The sequence below is a fragment of the Hetaerina americana genome, unplaced genomic scaffold (genome assembly GCF_022747635.1).
Source record: "Hetaerina americana unplaced genomic scaffold, ioHetAmer1.1.p SCAF_13, whole genome shotgun sequence".
NCBI lineage: Eukaryota > Metazoa > Arthropoda > Insecta > Odonata > Calopterygidae > Hetaerina > Hetaerina americana.
This window is the reverse complement of record NW_027286403.1, coordinates 12,359,021-12,379,376: the sequence shown is the minus strand read 5'-3', so window position 1 is coordinate 12,379,376 and position 20,356 is coordinate 12,359,021. Positions and strand designations below refer to the sequence as shown.

Below are 20,356 nucleotides of genomic sequence, written 5' to 3'. Positions count from 1 at the left end.
AGCCTAATTCCTCTAGAAGACCTGTCACATTTGTCTTTTTATCGTAATATTTTTGTTGAATATCACGGATTATAATTGAAATTTATCTAATTCTTTTATCAATTATTTCTTTTGATTGCAGATCCGGTGTGAGAGGTATGGGATGAGAATTAATCATAAGAAAAAAAGGCAATGAGATTCTACAGAAATGGAAAGGCTAAGATAAACAAATTTGGGAGACAAACTAATACGAGGCAGAACAGCCTATTTGGGAAGTGTATTGAATTCTGGCTGGCAGAGTGGTGGACACATTAAAACAAGAATTAAAATAAAATAAAAAGTCCAGGGCTTGTGTGCTTTGTGGATTACATCACATCAGCTTGCCACCCCAAACCTATCACCCTGGCTACGCCAATGATTTAGCATTAGCCAGTGTTGTATGCAATATAGATAATACAATAAAATTATTAATTGATTTGAAAAATATGGGATTTCCCTGAGAGTTTCTTACCTTAAAATGTAAAGTTTGTGTACTCATTTGACAGGATCTCACAAAATGCATGAACATTACTTAATGGTATATTACGCTGGAACAATGAAACCTAATTTCATTCACTTTGAAAGATAGCCAAAGACTGAATACATTTGTAATGTCAGTTCACCCAGTAGAAAGCTATTGGGTTTGGCATGGGGGTATTAAAAACTTACCTCGTCTCTCTCTCAGTCTCATTTAAAAAATTAAATGGAAACTATACATAGAAAAATCCTCAACCAAACACAAATACTACAAATTACATTTGAAAATGTATTTTAAAAATGCTGCAGTATAATACAAGTTAATGCAATTTTTACTGATGAATTAGGATATTTGATTAGCAAATATAACTTCTGTCACTCCACTCCACATTTCCACATGATATCAAGATTCTTTCATTATTTCTAGTGAAGTTCATTTCAACTGACCCTTTTATTCATAAGAATAACACTTCCACAAATCCTGATGAATTTCTGGATCATTTATTTTTGCCAATAAGCCTGGTTCTAAGTACTTTTCTTGAGGCAGTCTTTGGCTCAATGAGAGCCTCACTTCGGACAACATCAATATGTCCCATTCGTATCATTCTTTCCTCCCACTCCTGAATTTGCCGACGATGATTTTCCACAGCAGTGGAGTATTCTTTTTGGTATGAAGCCTTTAGTTCAGGAGGCAAATTTGACCACTCCTTTCCCACATCTCTCACCCATTCCTAAATAAAAGGATTCACAATAGTTAATATAAAAATATTAAGAGGAACTTCAGTGATTTCAGGCAGTCACCAAAGTATTGCTCTTAGGGGAAGAAATTAAGAAATAACTTTAATAACCTTATTTTTATTTAAGAACCTCATTTTATATCATTTATCCATGATATCCACCCAATATATTCATAATAAGTGAAGACTGTCCACGCAAGATATTAATTTTAAGTCAAGACTGTCCACCCAATATATTCATAATAAGTCAAGACTGTGTGAGTTGCAACTTCAGGATGCCAGGTATATCTGATACACAGAAAATCAAGAATTTGAATTTTACAGAGTGCCACTGAGTTTATTGAGGCATAACCCAAATGCAAACCTTGGGTCCCTTTATAAAGTAGGCATACACTTGAATCATTAGTTATGCACAGTGCCAAAGTAACCAACTATTTAGATGCATAGTCACTATTAGAGCACATTACACACAGCGCTCAAATTTGTATAGCACACGGCCAAGTTCTACTCGCAACACAGGACTGAATACAACCTTAAAAAGCTGATAATACTGGAATTAAGCGATTAGTTGCTCCAGTAGACTATTCTATAATTATAATAAATACAAACAGACATTTTACAAATTACTCAGGAGCCAATCGATTTCAATCATAATTTGATTTTGAATTATACAATTATTATAAAATCCTATCAGCAATGAAATTGTTTTGAGTATTATAAATAATTGTTAACAAAAAAGTGACTCAATGCCAATAGGTTTTGTAATGGCTGCTAATGAAACAAAAAGAAATTTGAACTAGACAACTCACTTAAAAGAACTACACCAGACAGATTAGACCATTTGCAAATTGCAAAAATGTTCCCAAAAATCCGGTTTTATTACCATCGTCATGTTTGGCATATATGATATTACTTAGGCTTCCAGTCTTATTGAGATGTTTTGTGAAAAGGATTTGGCAGTCAATAGAAAAAAGCAACTCCTATGCTCATTCAATTACATTTAATATTTCCGACAAATCTGTCCACAATTGCTATATTAACAGTCAATGGAATTTAATAAATACATTGCAATGAAATAATTTACTTTGTAATTCCACACACAAAGGTGTGCGGAATTAAAAAGTACATTATTTTATTTCAACATGTTATGCAAATTCCATAAAGTTACGCCTGAGACAACAAATTATAAATCCACCCCAATTTTGTCATAATTACCTATTTGAAACATCTCTAAAATCAGAAGGTGATCTACAGATCATGCCTGATTACAAAAACATTAAAGTTTTCTCTTGGCATTCATAAAATCATTGTTCCTTCATCCCTATTCTTGTTCCCACAGACTCCCCAACACTATTCTTTATATTCAGCCCATTGCTGTCTCACAGCCAAGGGGCCTGCTTCAAAATTCCTTTTTTATATAAACAAGATTTTGATTTGATCAAAGATGAGCACTATGAACTACTGCTTAAGCATTGAAACTACTGTCTGCCAGTGTGCAGAATATTAATCGTAAACCTTTAACTAGGCAAGAAGCAATACCATTGGTACGTGAAAATGGATGTTGCTCCCACATTGTCATCTTTCCAGCAGAAAAGTATAACACAATATTATATCCCCATCATATTATGAGATCGATCATTATGTACTTATTTTCTTTCCTTTCCAGTATTACTCAGGACATTAAAATGAGGAAAATATTATCTATTGGATCATACAACCTGTATTCCGTATACATCAATATTCTTTACAGGTAATTTTCACATTATCCTCCCCTATTTATTGGGTGGATTCTAAAAACTTGGTAGTTTGCCCATTTATGAATCGTATTAAAAAGATAAGTTCATAAAAAAAAGATAGTTCTAATGTAATTACAGCAAATATCTTACTGGTGGAAAAAAAGAGTTCACCCCACTATCTGCTTTGCTCTTTAATTTCCAAAGGTGTCCAATGTTTTCTGGTCTTAAATGACTCAACTCCCTCATGTTTCCTGGTTTTCCAACTCTTTGATTTCATTTAAGTACAAAATTTTCACGGGCTAAAAACATATTACCTTGTATGGAATTTCTCCTCTTGAATTCATTTTCGAATTGAAAAAAATCAGAAAAGGTGTGGCAGGCTTCTTGGGTTTTCCCAACTCTCTCATTTTCTGAAAAATAAGTAACAGGCAAAGAACATTCTTGTCTGAATATTTTGAATTAATGTTCGAAAGATATATTATTAGCTGATTCATCTTCAGCAAAAACAACTAAAAATTACTTTGGTTATTCTACCTCAGTTTAAAAATTTTGGTGCCAAATTTCACATTACTTTACTTGGCTTAAAAATCAATCATGGGAAGACATTCACCAAACATGAGACAACTTAGAACTCTTTTGAGAATGAAATATATCACAGTGATTTTTGGAGTAGTTTCCAAATGGGAACAGATGTCGGGTCAAGTTGATCAATATCCATTACTGATTACTGATGATTGCTTTGATTTTCCTTGAGGAAGAGAATAATGTATTTGATTGGATTTGAAAAATGTCTTCACATGAAAATAGAAAAGAACTACCTGAGGTACAACTCGATGGATATACTTGTATCTTCATCTACCTACATTGTATCATGCAAGCCACCACTAGTGGCAGAGAGTGATTCAATACTATACATGTAACATCAAAAATTAAATTTTAATAATCTCCCTGCATTTCATGGTATGATAACATGCAGGGAGAAATCAATGGACCATCTATTCACAAGCTGGAAAGAAAAACATGAAAACAGTAGTCAAAAGATAAATGCCCTTTCATCATTGATCCATAGAATTACCAGTACGAGGCCTGCATCTGCCATCAATCCTTTGGCAGTAGACCAAAAGATGGCTAAGAAGGTCAAGTTGTTAATGAGAATTATCAGTAAAACTTAATCGTTTCCACACATGCATTATTTCATTTTAATTATGCTTTAACATTAGTATTATAATTGACATGCTTCAATGTTTCATATACAAAGTTTTTCATTGAATTATAGACAATTTGTCAATAAATGTATTTGTGCCACATTACCTAAGGATAAATAAATTGTCTCCAGCCATTTATGTTTGTTTTTAATTGCTATTTATGTTATCTCCTAGAGGATTTTCTTTCCAATGCATGGAAATACAAAAAATGAGAATATCCAGGATATTTTTTCATATGCATAGTTACTAAATCAAGTCAATATTGAACACTGGTAAATATACTGGTAGCTTCATATTTTTTATTTAACTAATAGTTACGTAATTTAGAAGTATATAAGAACAAAATCTATACATGAAAAGTCTGCAATTATTAGTTCTCAATGCCATCTCCTTTGACTACCAGTGCCTGCCTTGAAAATGTTTACACTAGCCAATGATGAAGGTTTATAATAAGGAAAGAGGACCCATTCTGGTGCCCTGTGGTGGGCAAGCAAGGCCTCACTGATCTTCATACTATATCCTTGAATATAAGACCTAGAAGAGGACTGCAACAGTTAGGATAGGTACTTAAAATGTTAGGATAAATGATGTGGTCAGGAAAGTTAGAAAACAGAAATAGGGGAAATGGAAGGAGGATTACAAATGGTTTGTATGATGTGAGATGGAGGGAGAATGGGGATTACTGGAGTGATAGTAGCAGAGTATTTTATATTTTACAGGAGTAAAGTCAATGTGGAGTGGCTGTAATACTGAATACGACACTGGGGATGTGAATATAGAGCAGGTGAGTGAGAGGTATAGAGAAAAGCTGATCGAACCAATCTAGTGGTAATCCAGGTGCATATACTGACAAGTAGCAGCCACTGAAGGAAGATGTGGATAGTTAATACAATTCATTAGAAATAAACATTGAGAATGTGCCAAGAAGAAAATACTTAATAATAACGGAGATTCAAACAAAGTGGCAAGCAAAGGGTTGCATGGAAAGGAGGTATAAGAGCGCTGTTTAGGAATGAGAAATAGTCATGGAAAAAAAAGCAATCCAGTTCTGCAGAAGATTGGGTTTTATAATAACTAACATCTGATCCAAACATCATCACAAACATATGTGAACATGAAAAAAGCCAAGAGAGACAACTATGTACAATTTAGATTATAATACGATGACATAGATTTAGAAACAACATCATCAAATCACACAGCTTCTTGGATAAGAATGCAGATTTTGATTTTAGTTTAGTTGTAATGTCTTTCAATTTAAAAATCAAAAGAATTAGGAGAGGTAGGGTTGCGCAAAAGTGGAATCTTTAAGGTTTAACAGGAGTAAAATGGAAAGAGGACCAATAAAAAATAAATACTAAAATGATGAAAGGGGAATGAAGAAAGTAGGGAAAAGGTGGATGGAGCTGAAAAATGAGGGAGTGAGAACAGCTAAGGAAATGATAGAAATGATAGGGAAGAGAATGAAGAAGTCATGGAACATGGGAGAGAAGTTTAAGGGAATGGATGAAAGCAGAAAATGGACCACTGTAAACATAGAACTGGGGTGAAGTGTATACAGAAAGCTTTAACTCACACAAGAAGAGTAATATGGTCAAGGAAATGTAGTGGCAAGATCACTGCAAGGAGATGGAGAAATTTCAAATATAAGGATAAATAAAAGTACTATATAAGATTGTGAAGATATTTGTCTTCACAATCTTATAGAGTTGAAGTAGGGAAAAGGGATAAAACAGGGAAATTATTAATAGAGCTAGAAGATTCCAGAATGGCAGAAAGAATATGTAGAGGAGCTTAATGGTACAGAGATTAGGCTGACCAATTAAAAACACAGTAAATGTAACATAAATGAGAATAGTTTGGGTCCAAAAATAATAAATAACAAGACAGAAAAAGCAATAAGGGATATGAATTTAAAAAAGGCAGTAGAAATAGATAATATTTATCAACAGAATTACTGGATTTAGTGGCACATGGAAAGAAGAGATTCTTTGAAATTAAACACAGTATTTATGAAAAAGGAATATGGCCAAAAGATTTCCTTAGGTCAATTTCGATCATGATCCCAAAAAAGTGCCAAGATACAGCTGCTTTAAGCCTTTTTGTGATGAATAATTTAGTCAGGTTTGCAGATAATTAAACAATAGTGAGTCAAAGTCTAGGCATTTCAATTATTATTGCATCCTTAACAGGAACAACGCGAATGGTATGGATTGGGGATTAACCACAAAAAACAAAAGTAATGAGATCCTCGAGAAGTAGGATAGCTAAATTAAATATTAAAGATAGATAGATAGATAGGGGTCTTTATTTGGGCGAAATTGAGTAAATATAAAGTAGGAAAGAATAAAGAGAGCAGGTGAAAGAGTTAATGTATTTTGGCAGTATTTTAGAGGAAAAGTATAGCATTGGGGACAATACCAGAAGAACTACATCAGTGAGAGACATTTGCAAGAAGATGAGAACTTATGATCGATACATTGAATAAAGATAAAAAGAAAAGTTTAGTAAAGACTTTTATATCAATCATAGTACCTAATGGATGTGAGACCTGGTCTTTGAGACAAGAGGATGAGCATAAATTGGAGGCTTCTAAAATGTGGATGTGATGGGGGTAGGAGAGGAAGAAAAGCACTGTGGTTTTAAATAGGGTGGGAAAAGAGATAAGGTTGCTAGGGGAAATCAGAAAAAAAGCAGAGAAAATGGATGGAGGGAACATTGAAGGATAGTGGGATGTTGACAGCCATGATAGAAGAGATAATGTTGGGTAAACTGCGTAGAGGAAGAAAGAGAAGCTTTCTACACAGCATGAAAGTAAGAAGTATTAAAAAATAGGGAAAGAAATAATGCAGGTCAATGAAAGAAGAAGTTTTTGCCACAATACTTCTTTTGAAGTAAGTAGTCATCAGAGGCTGTTAGAATAATACCTTTGCCTAGGTAGAATATGTCAAGTGAATGAATGAGAGCAAAAAAGGATAATTTTTACGAACTTTAAAGAAATTTCATGTAATTTTACAGATAAATGCACTGGCTAGAAAATTTAATATTTGAAACTTTCAGAGATGAGACCATTTGAGTACATTCTTCGTATTGATTGAGGAAGGATTAGGAATGCACACCACCAATGTAACAAGTGAGCTGGGGCACTCATTATTATTATATCAGAAGTATACTTTGAAGATAGACCTGTTGAAAAGCTCTTAAGGCTTCAAAACCAAGAGTACACTGTAAAAATGTACACTGAACAAATGAGAAATATCAAAGAAAATCTAACCAAGAGCTCGTCCCCATGGCTCCACTTTTAGACTTTAAAGGAACTTGCACATTTATATGGCAAGACAGTATTCAAGGCCAGAGTTCATCAGTCATGCAATAATTTACCCTCTTTGCAATCTATTATTTTCTTAATGCCAAGATAAAATACTTACCCATTAATTAATCAATCCTCAGTTACATCATCTCAGATGCTCATTAAACAACCAGTGAAGTGCATTAAAATCATCCAAATGAAGCAATGCTTAGCTAAATTGAATGCACAAATTAGTTAAATACATATATTACAAAAACATGCACTAAATATTTTCAAAGATACAAATCAGAAGCCAACCACCGCCTAATTCTAATATGCCATGCTCAGTGGTCTGCCATCAACTGGTTAAGAAAGCACCTACAAAAAACCGACTGAAGCAGCAGCAACTATGCATAAACTATGTTTCTGAGTGTAAAGTCTAACAGTAGGTTACCTAAATGATGCAGCTACTGGAAGCAGGACTTTCTGGAGCGGCCATGAGCAGGATGAGTGGACACTTGCGTGAACTGCCTTGCATAAAGACATTAAGCTGAAGTTAATTTTTTTCTTCAGGCTAAATTCAGGGACTATTACATAAAGAGCTTTCTGAAGTTTTTGGGGTTCATTTATAAAATTTAAGTACTGTAACTTCAGAGAAATAATGGCACATAATATTTTTCAGATTAGCAGAAAATATTGCGGGGAATACTGTTTTACAGAGAATCATACAATGCTTTGGTTTGCCATACCATTGTTAACATGGGTTATCAACCTGGAGATTGATTTGTAGTAGCTCCTCGCAGAACTATCCTACTCCTTCTCAATCCTTAATCGTTCCTTGTCCTTATATAAGTCATCTTAAGCTGCCTTCCACTGAAACTCTTCCTCTCCATTTCCTTCAATTATGATATAAGCTACTGTGCATCAGGATGTTTCCATTTAGGTTCTTTCTATTCCTTGTAAGTGTCCTCCACAGGCTTCTCCCTTCAAATTACTTCTTAATTTATAAATGTGAATGCTATGATCATTCTTGATTTCCATCACTTCTCTGGTGCTACTCATATTGTCCAGGTCTCTTGATTAGCTGAAGAGAAAGAATAAATTCTCTAGTTCCTTTACATTCTTCTCTTCTAGTCTCATTTCTGGAATTTTTTAGTAGATCTGAAAGTATTTTGATGATACTTAGTGATCTGCTTGCCTGTAAATCCTTCATTGCAGCCCTGTAAATGTACTCTTCTCTCTTATCACTATCTTCTAACTCCTCCCCTTCCATTATTCTAAGATGTATATCTTTTCTATCATTAAGTTCCTCCAAATACTCTTGCCATTGTTTGTTCTTCCAAAAAATTCAAAAAGAATTTCATTATTTCTGTCCAGAATGGTTTCAACCTTTGTTCTGCGCACATTAAAGTTGACTCATGGTTCTGTTTGCTGCTCCAACTTAACCTTTGGTAAGTTTATGCTGCACTTCATCCATTCTTCCATGGTTTTTCTTGCCTTTTAGCTGACTTCATTCCCCAACTAAAATACTTTTTACCATTCCTCATTTTTAGAATTTTTGTATTTGCTCCTCTCTTTCATTTCTATTGCTTTGTCTGAGACCTATGGATTCCATTGCCCTACAGTTTCTGGCATGACTTCCAATAGCCCCTTCATCATATCTTGCCTTCTTTCTTTGATCAATTCTGTGCTGGCATGATTCTCCATTGCTCTCACTATTGTTCTTTGGAACGTCACCCTTGCCTTGGTTTCTTCCAATCATTTTAACTGTGATTCATTCTTCATTGTCTTCTTTAGCTGTTTGAACATGCCACTTTATTTGTACTAATTGTTCACTGACAATATCCACCCTTGGATAACTTCTACTGTCCCCTATTTGATTTCTAAATCTTTGCTTCACAAGGGTGTAGTCAAATTGGTATACTCTATAAAGGATCTTGGCATCTTATTGTGAGTGGTTTTGAAATTGCACGCTAAATTCTTATGTACAATCAAAATATTTAATTAAGAATAAGTTCACTTCAAGTTTAATTATCATTAATCATATATAATTGTAGGTGAAATTATTGAAACAAATAATTCTTAATATTTTTTTCAACACTATTTTCATCCCTATGGTACAACCAGTTTTGACAGTTCACTGTTATCATCAAGGCCATGACAATTAACTTTCTAAACCAGTTGTACCACAATTAAAGTTTGGAAAATATCCTAAGAGTTATTTGCTCTTTTAATAGGCAATATTGTTTCAAAATCAAGATAAATTCTTTTTATTTTATAAATATGAGATGCATTATTTAACAACCAAATGAATGCTGTGCTATATATGTTGAAAACAAAAATGTTATATCTTGGTTTAGTCTTAAGGTGTTATTTCACTTTGGATGACATGTTTACAGTCACTGTATACCGGCCTCATGTACAGTAGGCTAAGGACCTTGCCTGCTAATTCAGAGGCTCCGATTTGATATTTCTGCCGGAGTTGTGTTTTCCTCACTAAGGAGCTCAGTTGCTTGTGGTTATCCTTTCCATTTCTAGTTTGAAATGTAAAGGCCATTTTTTTCTGATAAGTAGTTAAATAGAAGTTACACATGCACTAAGGCTGATTGGCAATGAATGGGTGATCAGATTAGATAAAAGACTTTTTCTGATGAAGGTTTTCGTGGTCTTCAGATGAATTATTAAGAGATAGAAGACTGCTCACCACTTCATTTGTAACATTGCCAGGCTCTCTTCCTTAACACAATTGCTGATTATTTTTCCAGTGATGTCACAACAAAAAATATTTTATAAGTTGAACCTTATCACCACCTCTTTTAGTAGTAGTACATGGTGGTCTTGATCATGAAAATCATGGAAAAAGTCAGAAATGTTTGTCAACATTTAATCATTTAAACATTTCACTTACTAAATTTTGTAGCAGGCTGAGTTTGATTTTCAGTTATTTTTATTGAAAAACAAAACAAATGGGGTGCAGTGAGGTATATGCTCTTTAAAAATGCATGAAAGAGAGATATTTAGCCCCTGGCAGATTTATTAGAAAGCACTATTAACAATACAAATAGGCATTGCACCTAAAAATTTGAGGCGTTGTCAAGTAAGTGTTTTGTTAATAGACTAATTGGATTAGAGCTGTTAGTAATTTCACAAGTCACAACATTTATAAAAAATTAGTAACATTCAATGCAATTCAAATAACATGCATAGTAATGTTATTATTTGACACTATGCAATGGCTTTACTCAAATGAAAAGAACATGAAATGAGTTAATAATGAATGCATATATTAATATAATGGATATATTGAAATTTAAATAAACATTCTGATGCCCACTGCTGAATAGACTAGAAATAAACAAAATAGATAATGAAATAACTATCTAACAAGTACATGTTCAAAATTGCTTTTAATACATACATAAAAATTTCATTTCACATAGCATTCAAAAATCAATCCTCAACACTTCTTTAAATCAGATTAAAACCTCATCCGGTGATTCCTTTAATTTGAAAAAATATCATGGACCTCTTGAGGCATGGCTCTCACTGCATGGAATTTCTGTTTGACAGTATCCAACATACTTACTTAAGGGTAGGATCTCTGCAGTCTTTATCAAAAAATTAGTTAAAATTGAGCTTACAAGCCTTCTTAGCATTATTGTCATGGTATTTTCTCAAGTACTTGTTCCCTGACTCTTATGCTACCATTAAGTCTCACTCATTGGAACAATTCAACACCTAACTCTAACCATTAAATTTTTCTATATGCAAATGAAAATTTTCTGAATGCTTGTTCAACAATTTTTATAAATTTTACATATTTCATTTTTTCAAGAAATATTGGAGGTCATACTATACCTATTTGTCTCCCCTTTAATAGCTCCTCTAGATATTTTATTGACTTTGTTTGCACATTTACACGTTGCCCTTCCATTCTCCTGATTTTTTAATGAAGTTGCACTAATAGACTGCCAATGATGCCATTTTTAAGCAGTTTAAAATATCAAGTGTATTAACACAGAATGGGATGAAATTTTTACTAAATGAAAACTTGGCAAAAGGGACATTTTGAAAAATTCAGCAGTCAGCTAGGAACTTAACATTCAATCTGCTCTGCACATAAAGATGGAGCAAAAATAACAGCAAGAACCAACCTTCACAAATTTTTTTGAGTGACAAGGAAAATGCACTGATTTTTATAATTTGTACTTTGATCTGCAATGTATTTTTTCCTTGGACTTATTCTACTTATTTTTGGTACCGACCCTGGATACACATCTCATGTGCAATTTTTCTGTTACGACCATGTGGGTGGTTTTCAATATTTCTGTTAGTTTTCTTATCATTCTGTGACAGTCTTATCTCTTAATGATTATAACAGTGTTCATGTTTACCTCCCTAAGGGCAGTGAATGCACAATTTCCCAGATTCACCTTACTTTGAAATTGTCTCCCCTCATTAAACATTTTTAACCATCTTCTAGTGGTGGTATGGGAATGAACAGTTTCTCTATAAGCTTCCTGTAGCATTACACTGGCCTCAGCTGAGGCTCAGCATCTAACTGCTTTTCAATTCTGTATACTTTCTAACCCCCTTCATTCTGTCCAACATGTCTATGCTTCCCTTGCCCCACCAAACATTCTCCTCTCTATTACAGTCCTCAACATTCCATCTCAATTAAAATGCTCTTCATCCACCTTTCCAGTCTCCTTTAGATTTCTTGCAACAATCCTTAAGCCTATCTCACCATGACTCCTAGTACATACTTGTTTGATTTTCTTTCTGTCCATTTTACCTTTTTGATCCTCCTCCACACCTATACCAATTTTCTAATGTGGTCAACAATACTTGTAACCCCTTGGCTGACTGGCAAACTAAAGCTTGACCATGAGCAAACTTGACTGATTTTATTAATCCCCACACACACTCATCCCTATATCCAATTCTTTCCATGCTGTTTTCATTTCCTTCAAATATACATGGAAAAGCATGGGTGATGGTGGATATCCCTCTCCTTTGCCAGGGACGGCCCATTCCGACTCATCATCTAACCATCGCACCTAATAAGTCTAAGACATGCACAGCTTGTCGGCAAGTCACCTATACCTTCAATATTCAATCTTCTGAATAGATTCCTTAATTTTTCCTAATTTACCATGATAGACAAAATTGTAAAATATTCTAGAGATGATGATCCTGCTTAAAAGAAAAGAATATTGAACATTCCTTGGTATTGATGTTATTTTTCATATTGAATATATAAGTATGAGCACAATTATGCCAACTTTATATTTGAACTACATTGTACTGATCATGTTTTGGGAATCACAGAGATGTACCATCCTTTGAACCTTTTATAAACTTGCATGCTCTGAATTATTGGAAAGTGCATTCAGTAGGGCAAGTTGATTCAAATATGAGAGCAGAGATCATTCCATCTACAGGGTGCGGCACTTAAATCTGGACAAATTTCAATTTAAATTTTCCACCATAACATAGCTCCACTGGAAGTCACGATTAGTGTTCTTGAAAGCTATAGGCATCTAGTATACAGTCATAACCTCAAAATGGCCGAGATGTTACGTACAAGTGCAGAGTACAATTGAAGAGCCGCTATTATTGAAAGTGTTCGCGCAATTTATTTTGCAATAGTTTGATTCTTCTGGTAACCCAGATCAACTTTTTACAATATTGTGGCTAAGTATAATGCTTTGGACAAGTCTGGGGAAGCTTTCCCTAACCTGGCAGGGAAATCTCATTTGAGGAAACACGTGCTTGTCCGGATTAAAGCCCCACACCCTGTACACCACATCTATCTCCAATCAGATGCATGAATAACTTATGGACTCAAGCTTAACAAGCAAATATTGTGGAAACTCCCTTAACGAGCATCTCAGATAGTGAGTAATTTGCATAACAAGCAAAAATACTTCAGCAAAAAATGAGTTGCTTAATGAATCAATTTTTGCATAATTATTGATGAGGAGATTCCAGGGGATTCCTGGAATAATTGCATGCTGGCCACTTCAGTTTGGATTTATCACTCATTCCCCTAGCATCTTAGTGCCTCTAATGATCATGTTTATCACTCATTCCCCTAGCATCTTAGTGCCTCTAATGATCATGCATTTTTCCAAACTTGTGTTCAGACACATTATTTAGGATTTTTTCTGCAAAGTATAATAATATTTTATGCATAGTGTTAAATGGCCTTGAAGAAGAAGCCGTAAGAAGAAAACCACAAGAGAATGAAAATAACCGTAGAAATAAAAAGCAAAATCATTGAAAAGCAAGCACAAGGTGTGAAGATTGCTGATCTAGCACACACATACAATAAAATCGGTCTACATCAGTGATTAACACTATCCGCAAGAATATAGACAAGATTAAGAAAATGGATAATTCAAAGGGAATGATAAGAATATCATCATGATGGTTACACACTCTCAATGATGTTGAAAAGTTGCTTCTCCTAAGGATAACAGAAAAGCAATTACAAGGCAATGCTATTAACAACACTGTTTGTGAGAAGGCAAAAGTGATTTTTGCTGACCTCATTAAGAAGATGCCAGGATCATCAATGGCTAGAAAAGAAGTATTTAAGGGAAGCTGTGAGTTCAGACTCAAAGGCAGAAAGGAACTTCATTGGAGGCTTAAAGAAGCTTGCAGATTCTGAGGGTTACCTGCTACAACAGGATTTTAATTACGATGTAACGGATCTCTGGTTGAATAAGATGCCAAAGCGAACCTATTTAACAGCAGAGGACAAAGCACCGCTTGGCCAAAAGTCAATGAAAGAAATCTTATTTTGTATTCTGTTTAATCCAATCCTATTTTGTATCAATCTTGTTTGTATTGTGTAATATAGTCTCCTAGTTGCTCTTTACCTGTGTCCAGATTCTCCCAGAAGTTGGGCCCTTTTGAGTGTGTGTTTCTTGAGTGCTTGTGTGAGTGATTGGTCTGTACCAGTCACAAAGCGTGTGCTTGAGAATATCCTGGAATCTTGAACGGGGTCTACTCTACAGCCTCGTGAAGGATTCCATCTCCATCTGAAATTCTTTTACAGGGTCTCACAGCCTCGTGAAGGATTTCAGTCAGGATAGTGTGCGTGTGGCTGTGTGTTGGTCCCTGACGCGGATTAATTTCCCGTAAACCACCACAGAGGGTATAGAGGTTGTGGTTGGTCCCTGACCTGATTCCCGTCACACCAACACAACAATTGGTCTGACGAGAGATTGGCAACTAATTTTTACAGCCATTGGAGTTTTCTTCCCCTTTCTTATTTAATTGAGAGGCCGTAGAGCTCATTATTTCTTACCAATGGAAAGTAATTCTCTTTTCTTCATGACTGAAAGGTAACTGCTTCCCTTGTGTACATCACTTCTACTTGACATACGAAATTCCTTTTTCTGAAACAACCATCATAACCTTTAATCAAACAACCATGAGTTACAGCTACTAAGTGAGGAGAAAAGAAGACTTTTCACATTGCTTGATCAATGATATGGATGGGAAAATAGAGGAAAGCTAAGATAAATTCAGATGATATATTATTAACTAGATTACACAATAACTGCAGGAATAAGGTAATTAGATCTCAATACGTTGAAGATAAATATTGCTAATTTGAATGTCTATGCTGATTTTTAGCTCTTACTACCACAGCAAAAGCTTTAACCACCCAATCACCTAGCTATAATCTTCTCTATACTGAAATGGGCAATTTGGAAATCTGTCACAATGCTGTTACTTAACAAGCATTAGACTTGTTGGTGATTCAACAAATATCCTCCTCAGGTACACACAAACCATGATTTCCTGCTCTTCTAAACTTATAGAAATGTTCTATGTGATAACATCTACATTTTACGAAATGTGTTAAAATTTTTTCCTACTGCGACAAGCTAGTCTCTTTCCTCGCATTTCTCAAGTTTATCTCAATGACATACCGTACAATATCCATTCCAATAATATTCTCTCTATTTTCTCTCACACAACAATTAACATTTCAAACCCTCCCCACAAACTAAGGGGCTTCAACACGAAACTACTTTTCTTCCTTTCCACACACAGTAAAAAAATTAAGTTTAGCTACCGAATTATTATGTGACCATTGATAACTGTCGAAATCATTACTTAACTACAAGAACAAATATACAATTAGTAATTCACTGTAAACAAACCAACCTTTTTTAATTTACGATTTTCCTTCGCGATTTCAGTTTCTTCTTTTGCTTTTTTCATCAATTCCTTCTGTTCATCTGTTAACTGCTCTTCATATCTCAGTCTCGCATTTGAATACGCCACTAAGTCTTTCTTATAATCCTCCATGTATTTTTGTTTTGACTCCATGGAAGTCTTTTCCCATTTGTCAGCAATCAACTTCACAATATCTAGAAATATCGAGAGAAAAATTGGGTCAACATAGGAGCAGGGCTCACTTTCTTGCAATCAAAGCAAATACAATAGCAACCTGTCACTTTGCAATCTGGATTCTCTTTCTTATATTCTGGTCTCATTTCTGCCATGAATCTAAAATACGGAGACAAAGGCTTTTTAGGTTTTTCTGGTAAACCCCGTAAATCATCGGCGCTCACTCTAATGCCAGCATAATTTACGGAGGGATTGAGAGCAAAAGGCAACCTGAAAATAACCGCTGAAATTAGTAATTAAATATTGAAACAAGGTTTTTGGAGATTCTTTTCGACATATATTATCACATAAAACAATTACCTCCGCGGAAAAAGATGTTTGCTATTCAGTAATCGGATGGTAAATTTCCCCAAATACTCAAATAAAGACATTATTTCTTGCTTCAAAACTAGTTAATAGTATAATACAGACTAAGACCCTCATTCGCTTTATCTACTCGTGCGCAACTTCTAGCATGGAAAGCTAGGGAGGAATTTATAAATTCATTAACTTTGGCTCGTACTTCGTAAAATAAAGTGTTTTAGACTTTAATTCGCTAATATGAATGGTATTTTTTGCGACAAAACAATTTAATGACATAAATAGTCGCTAAATAACAAGTTTAATGTATTTTTATATAATGCTGTAAATGGAAACAAAACGAACACGATATTAGGCACGCGTATTTTTAATTTAAAAAGATAGCCGCGAAAAATTAGGGGTAAAACGAAGCTATTATCAATATCAAGGATTGTATTGACTTGTAATGAGAAAGTGAGAATCGTATTTACATTAGATTTTCATTCATTTATGGTTGGACTATGTTATTATCATTTTTTATTTTAGCTGGTATCAATTTTGAGTATTGTTATATATCTAAAATATCACCGATTGTTGAGCAAATTTAGGTACTAGTCTATCAATATAATTTGTGATATCATTTCGCGGAAAATTTCCGTTGAAATTATAGTGTAATAAATAATAATATATTATTAATGATGCCTAAAAATCTCATGCGGTTCTTCTGCCAATAAAATAGCAAATATTGTGCATTAAAATTGCCATGATTTATACTTGTATCGCCATCTTATATAGAACAGTGACTTGATTTTGTTCGCCTGCACGTTTTATTATTTAATTTCATTCTCCGGTTGACGAGCGTCTTCTTGGGATACCATATGTTGCCTGTTATCACTGCTCAACGAAGTACATATGGTGATATATTCTGGTAAGCATTCGGATGTACACACCTGCAGAATATCCTTTAAATGTGTTTATTGACTTCTCAGAGTGAAAGATTGAAGAAAGCAATTGGGTCTGTTCATCCTTTTCTTCTTATTATAATGAATAGAACATAATGGTCATGATTAAAGGTACTCATACTAATTAGTTGCTTGTTGCCATAGTTGGTTTTATCAGTTACTTTTCTGAATCATGAATTCGGAGAAATGTGTGTTAATAGTCTCAGTTTTAAGTCTTTTTGTGGGACTTTAACCATTCTCATACCAGTTTTATATTGTAATCTACTCCATGCTATATCTAGTTATGGCTGGTCGTATACTTTAAAACCCCATCCTTTTCTTATCTCATTATCAAGCTTGTGTGTCATACACTCGATTCTTGTTTTCAGCTGTATTGTTCACCTGCGCTTTTGTGTCATCATTGCCTTTATTTTTGTGAAAAATCTACTTTTAAGCGTTACAATGACTGCTACCATTAACAACTCTTATTCGAATAGGTACTTTGCATTAATATATTTGGAAGTTTGGAAAAAGGTGATATACCATGCATCTTCTCTTGTGAATTTATCATACTGACATCATTGAATGGTCTTGGCATTGTATGGGGAATGCCTCAGGTAGCACAAAAATCTTTCAAAACTTTTCCTCACAAAAATATTTCAATTTTGGAAAAAACTGTCATTCCGTTCAAAAGAAAATTAAAAACAAATAGTTTTTAAATTGAATCCAGAGACAAAAAAACTAAAACACATTAAACAGAAAAGTTAGGATCTTAACTGCAATAGTTTAAATGTAAACGAAAGTCTTCAGTACCAGATTGTAGTAAAAAGGAGAATGATATCATATAATACAGTGAGTGATATCAAAAAATATTCTGTCTGGGTGGCCAGTAGTAGGGCCTGTTCACCAAATTGATACTCTTTAGACTGCGTAATTGCTTAAATTTCTCCCATGGTGATTTCACAAAATTTGATTCTGGCTATGTCTATCTTGTTAATATCTATACAGGTTCCTCAACCTGTATCTCCATGTTCCACATAATGTTCCCTGAATATTGAAACATTATAACCTCTTCATTAGTATAGTATTAGTGTTAGAAGGTTGGACATTCCTACCAAACTGAAATTTAGGGAACATTTTCAGAGTAATCAGAGAATACTCATTAAAATATTCAGGGAAAATTCTCAAAACACTTAGGGAACACATCAAAACATTCCGGGAACGCTCACTCAAAACACTTGGAGAATGTTCTTAAAATTTATGAGGGTAAGTCAATAAATAAGTTGCAAACATCAGCAAGACAACTGTAGGGGCTGTTACGAACAATTCAATAGGAACTCTTGGAAGATCCACTGTACATTCCCAACTTAGCCCCCAGTAATTTCCATCTGTTCAGGCCCCTAAAAAATCATTTGGGTGGCCAATGTTTTGATAACGATGCCATAGGCTGTAGAAGTTACTTATTGGCTGTGACAGAAAACAAAAGACTTCTCTGCTGCCGGCTATCAAGGGCTTGTAAAGAGATGGGATATGTGTCAAAATATAAAGGGCGAATAAGTAGAAAAAGTAAAATAAATTCCAGGAAGTTACATTGTTATAGTGCCCTTATCCAGTTTGTGATTTATTCATTGACTTACTCCTGTATAAAGAATAAAGCTGGGCAGTACTCTACCACCACATACCCAGCCTATGCAGTGCAAGTATATATTAAAAACCTGGTTGGAGGATAGTGTACCAGGCTGATGCCCAACATTCAGAGATGTGCATCATCTGTATTGACATCAGTGATTATTTTTATCCATATCTAGTTAACAGAATGCTCACTTCCTCAATATTCAGAAGGGAAACAGGGTTTCGGTGGGATGCATATGTTGAGCAACTGTAAGAATTGCACATCAAACAGAAATAATCAATATTCAAGAGTTGCAAGAGCAATTGGAAGATTAAAATAACATTTTCTTTTATCACTCTCAAATATATTCTTTTCCCAATAAAATGTGTTCTAACTCAGCAAATGGTAACTATATAGTATTTGTGGTAGGTTTCACAATTATAAGGCAAGGACATTTTAGAGGCAGCTTGAATGACATATATGGTATCAGTGATGAAGGTTTGTCAACAATTTAGCAACACTATTTTCCTTAACCTCTCCCAGACAGAATTCCTGCATCACGTACAAAAATAATTGCCCAAAATTCACCTGTGGAAGACATGTAAAATTCTAAAATTGGCCTATCATCAGTAACTGTTGGAAAATAATGACATGAATATTGGCCCATTATTGAGTCTACATCAGTGTATAAATTTTGCCATTATTCAACTGATGTTCAAGGCTAACAAATACCCATTGCTGGGTCAACATCAGAGTAGATTTACTTTATATATTCATCACCATTTTTCAGTCAATATTCATATCTATATTTTCATAGTAAAAAATTACAAATTCTTTATCCAAGTGGCCATTTACTAGGCAAATGAAAACTTGGGAGTATATTTTCCCAATAATTATCAAGGCTTTCTCAATACTATAAATGCCAGCAGCAAGTCTTGCCATTAATGAAGTGGATATCAATATGATTCTCAGGATTCTTTTCAGTCAAATACATAAAAGAACTGAGGAGTGATTACCCAAATGAAACAAGGATACCTAATTAAAGAAATAAAATGTTGTCATTGTAATCTATATTCTCTCCTTTGCAAAATTTATGCAAAGCTGGCTGAAGCTCAAGTGTTTTTTGACTGAGACTTAAACAAACAAAAAAGTTGTGTTTTGGGACACTACCAATCCATAACATTAAATGGTTGCTCACACAACTCCTAAATGCCTTCATTTCTGCTATTCTCCCTGACCTACATTTTTCCCTCCACCTCCATCCTGCTATCCCAGTTTCTGTGGTATCTGCCATTTGAACATAATGGAGGCTGTCACAGTGAAAAAGTATAGATGCAATATCATATAGTTCTTCAGCTCACACGATCCAATCTGGAATCATTTTTTCAAGCAACCACCGCAGTATTATCTCTTGGAGTTGTATGGTATGGGAAGGCAGGTAGTATTATGAGATAGTGGGAAACTTTTCCTTCTTTTCTCTTCAAAGATCTTGTTTCTTTCAAGAGCAAACGCAATTGGTCTACGTACATTTCACCCCTCAAGTTGGTAGCTTTCTACCACCTACTTCAGCTATCTTGGCATATCACTGCGTAGAATAGACCCTTCTACAAGTGCACCCTGATTGGGTTT

The 20,356-nt window shown here is 34.4% G+C and overlaps 1 protein-coding gene across 2 annotated transcripts; it reads right to left on the bottom strand.

The window, feature by feature from the left end:
* Positions 1–761: 761 nt before the first annotated feature.
* Positions 762–16,502, bottom strand: LOC139686161 (high mobility group protein C-like). 2 transcript variants are annotated; one of them, XM_071583344.1, is made up of 5 exons: positions 16,196–16,490; positions 15,936–16,105; positions 15,650–15,855; positions 3,283–3,378; positions 762–1,226 (listed from the first exon to the last, which is right to left on the bottom strand). In XM_071583344.1, the coding sequence occupies exons 1-5, from the start codon at positions 16,264–16,266 to the stop codon at positions 993–995; spliced, it is 777 nt and encodes a 258-aa protein (XP_071439445.1). In that variant the 5' UTR covers positions 16,267–16,490; the 3' UTR covers positions 762–992. The 2 variants fall into 2 exon arrangements, with proteins under 2 accessions (XP_071439445.1, XP_071439446.1); XM_071583345.1 differs by lacking the exon at positions 762–1,226 and adding an exon at positions 7,917–7,993 and having other exon boundaries at positions 16,196–16,502.
* Positions 16,503–20,356: the final 3,854 nt, after the last annotated feature.

Coding starts and splice junctions, on each gene's coding strand:
- LOC139686161 (XM_071583344.1), bottom strand. CDS start 16,266: ATGTCTTTATTTGAGTATTTGGGGAAATTTACCATCCGATTACTGAAT. Junction 16,106..16,195: donor AAACATCTTTTTCCGCGGAG/GTAATTGTTTTA, acceptor GGTTATTTTCAG/GTTGCCTTTTGCTCTCAATC. Junction 3,379..15,649: donor AAAATCGTAAATTAAAAAAG/GTTGGTTTGTTT, acceptor CTTATTTTTCAG/AAAATGAGAGAGTTGGGAAA.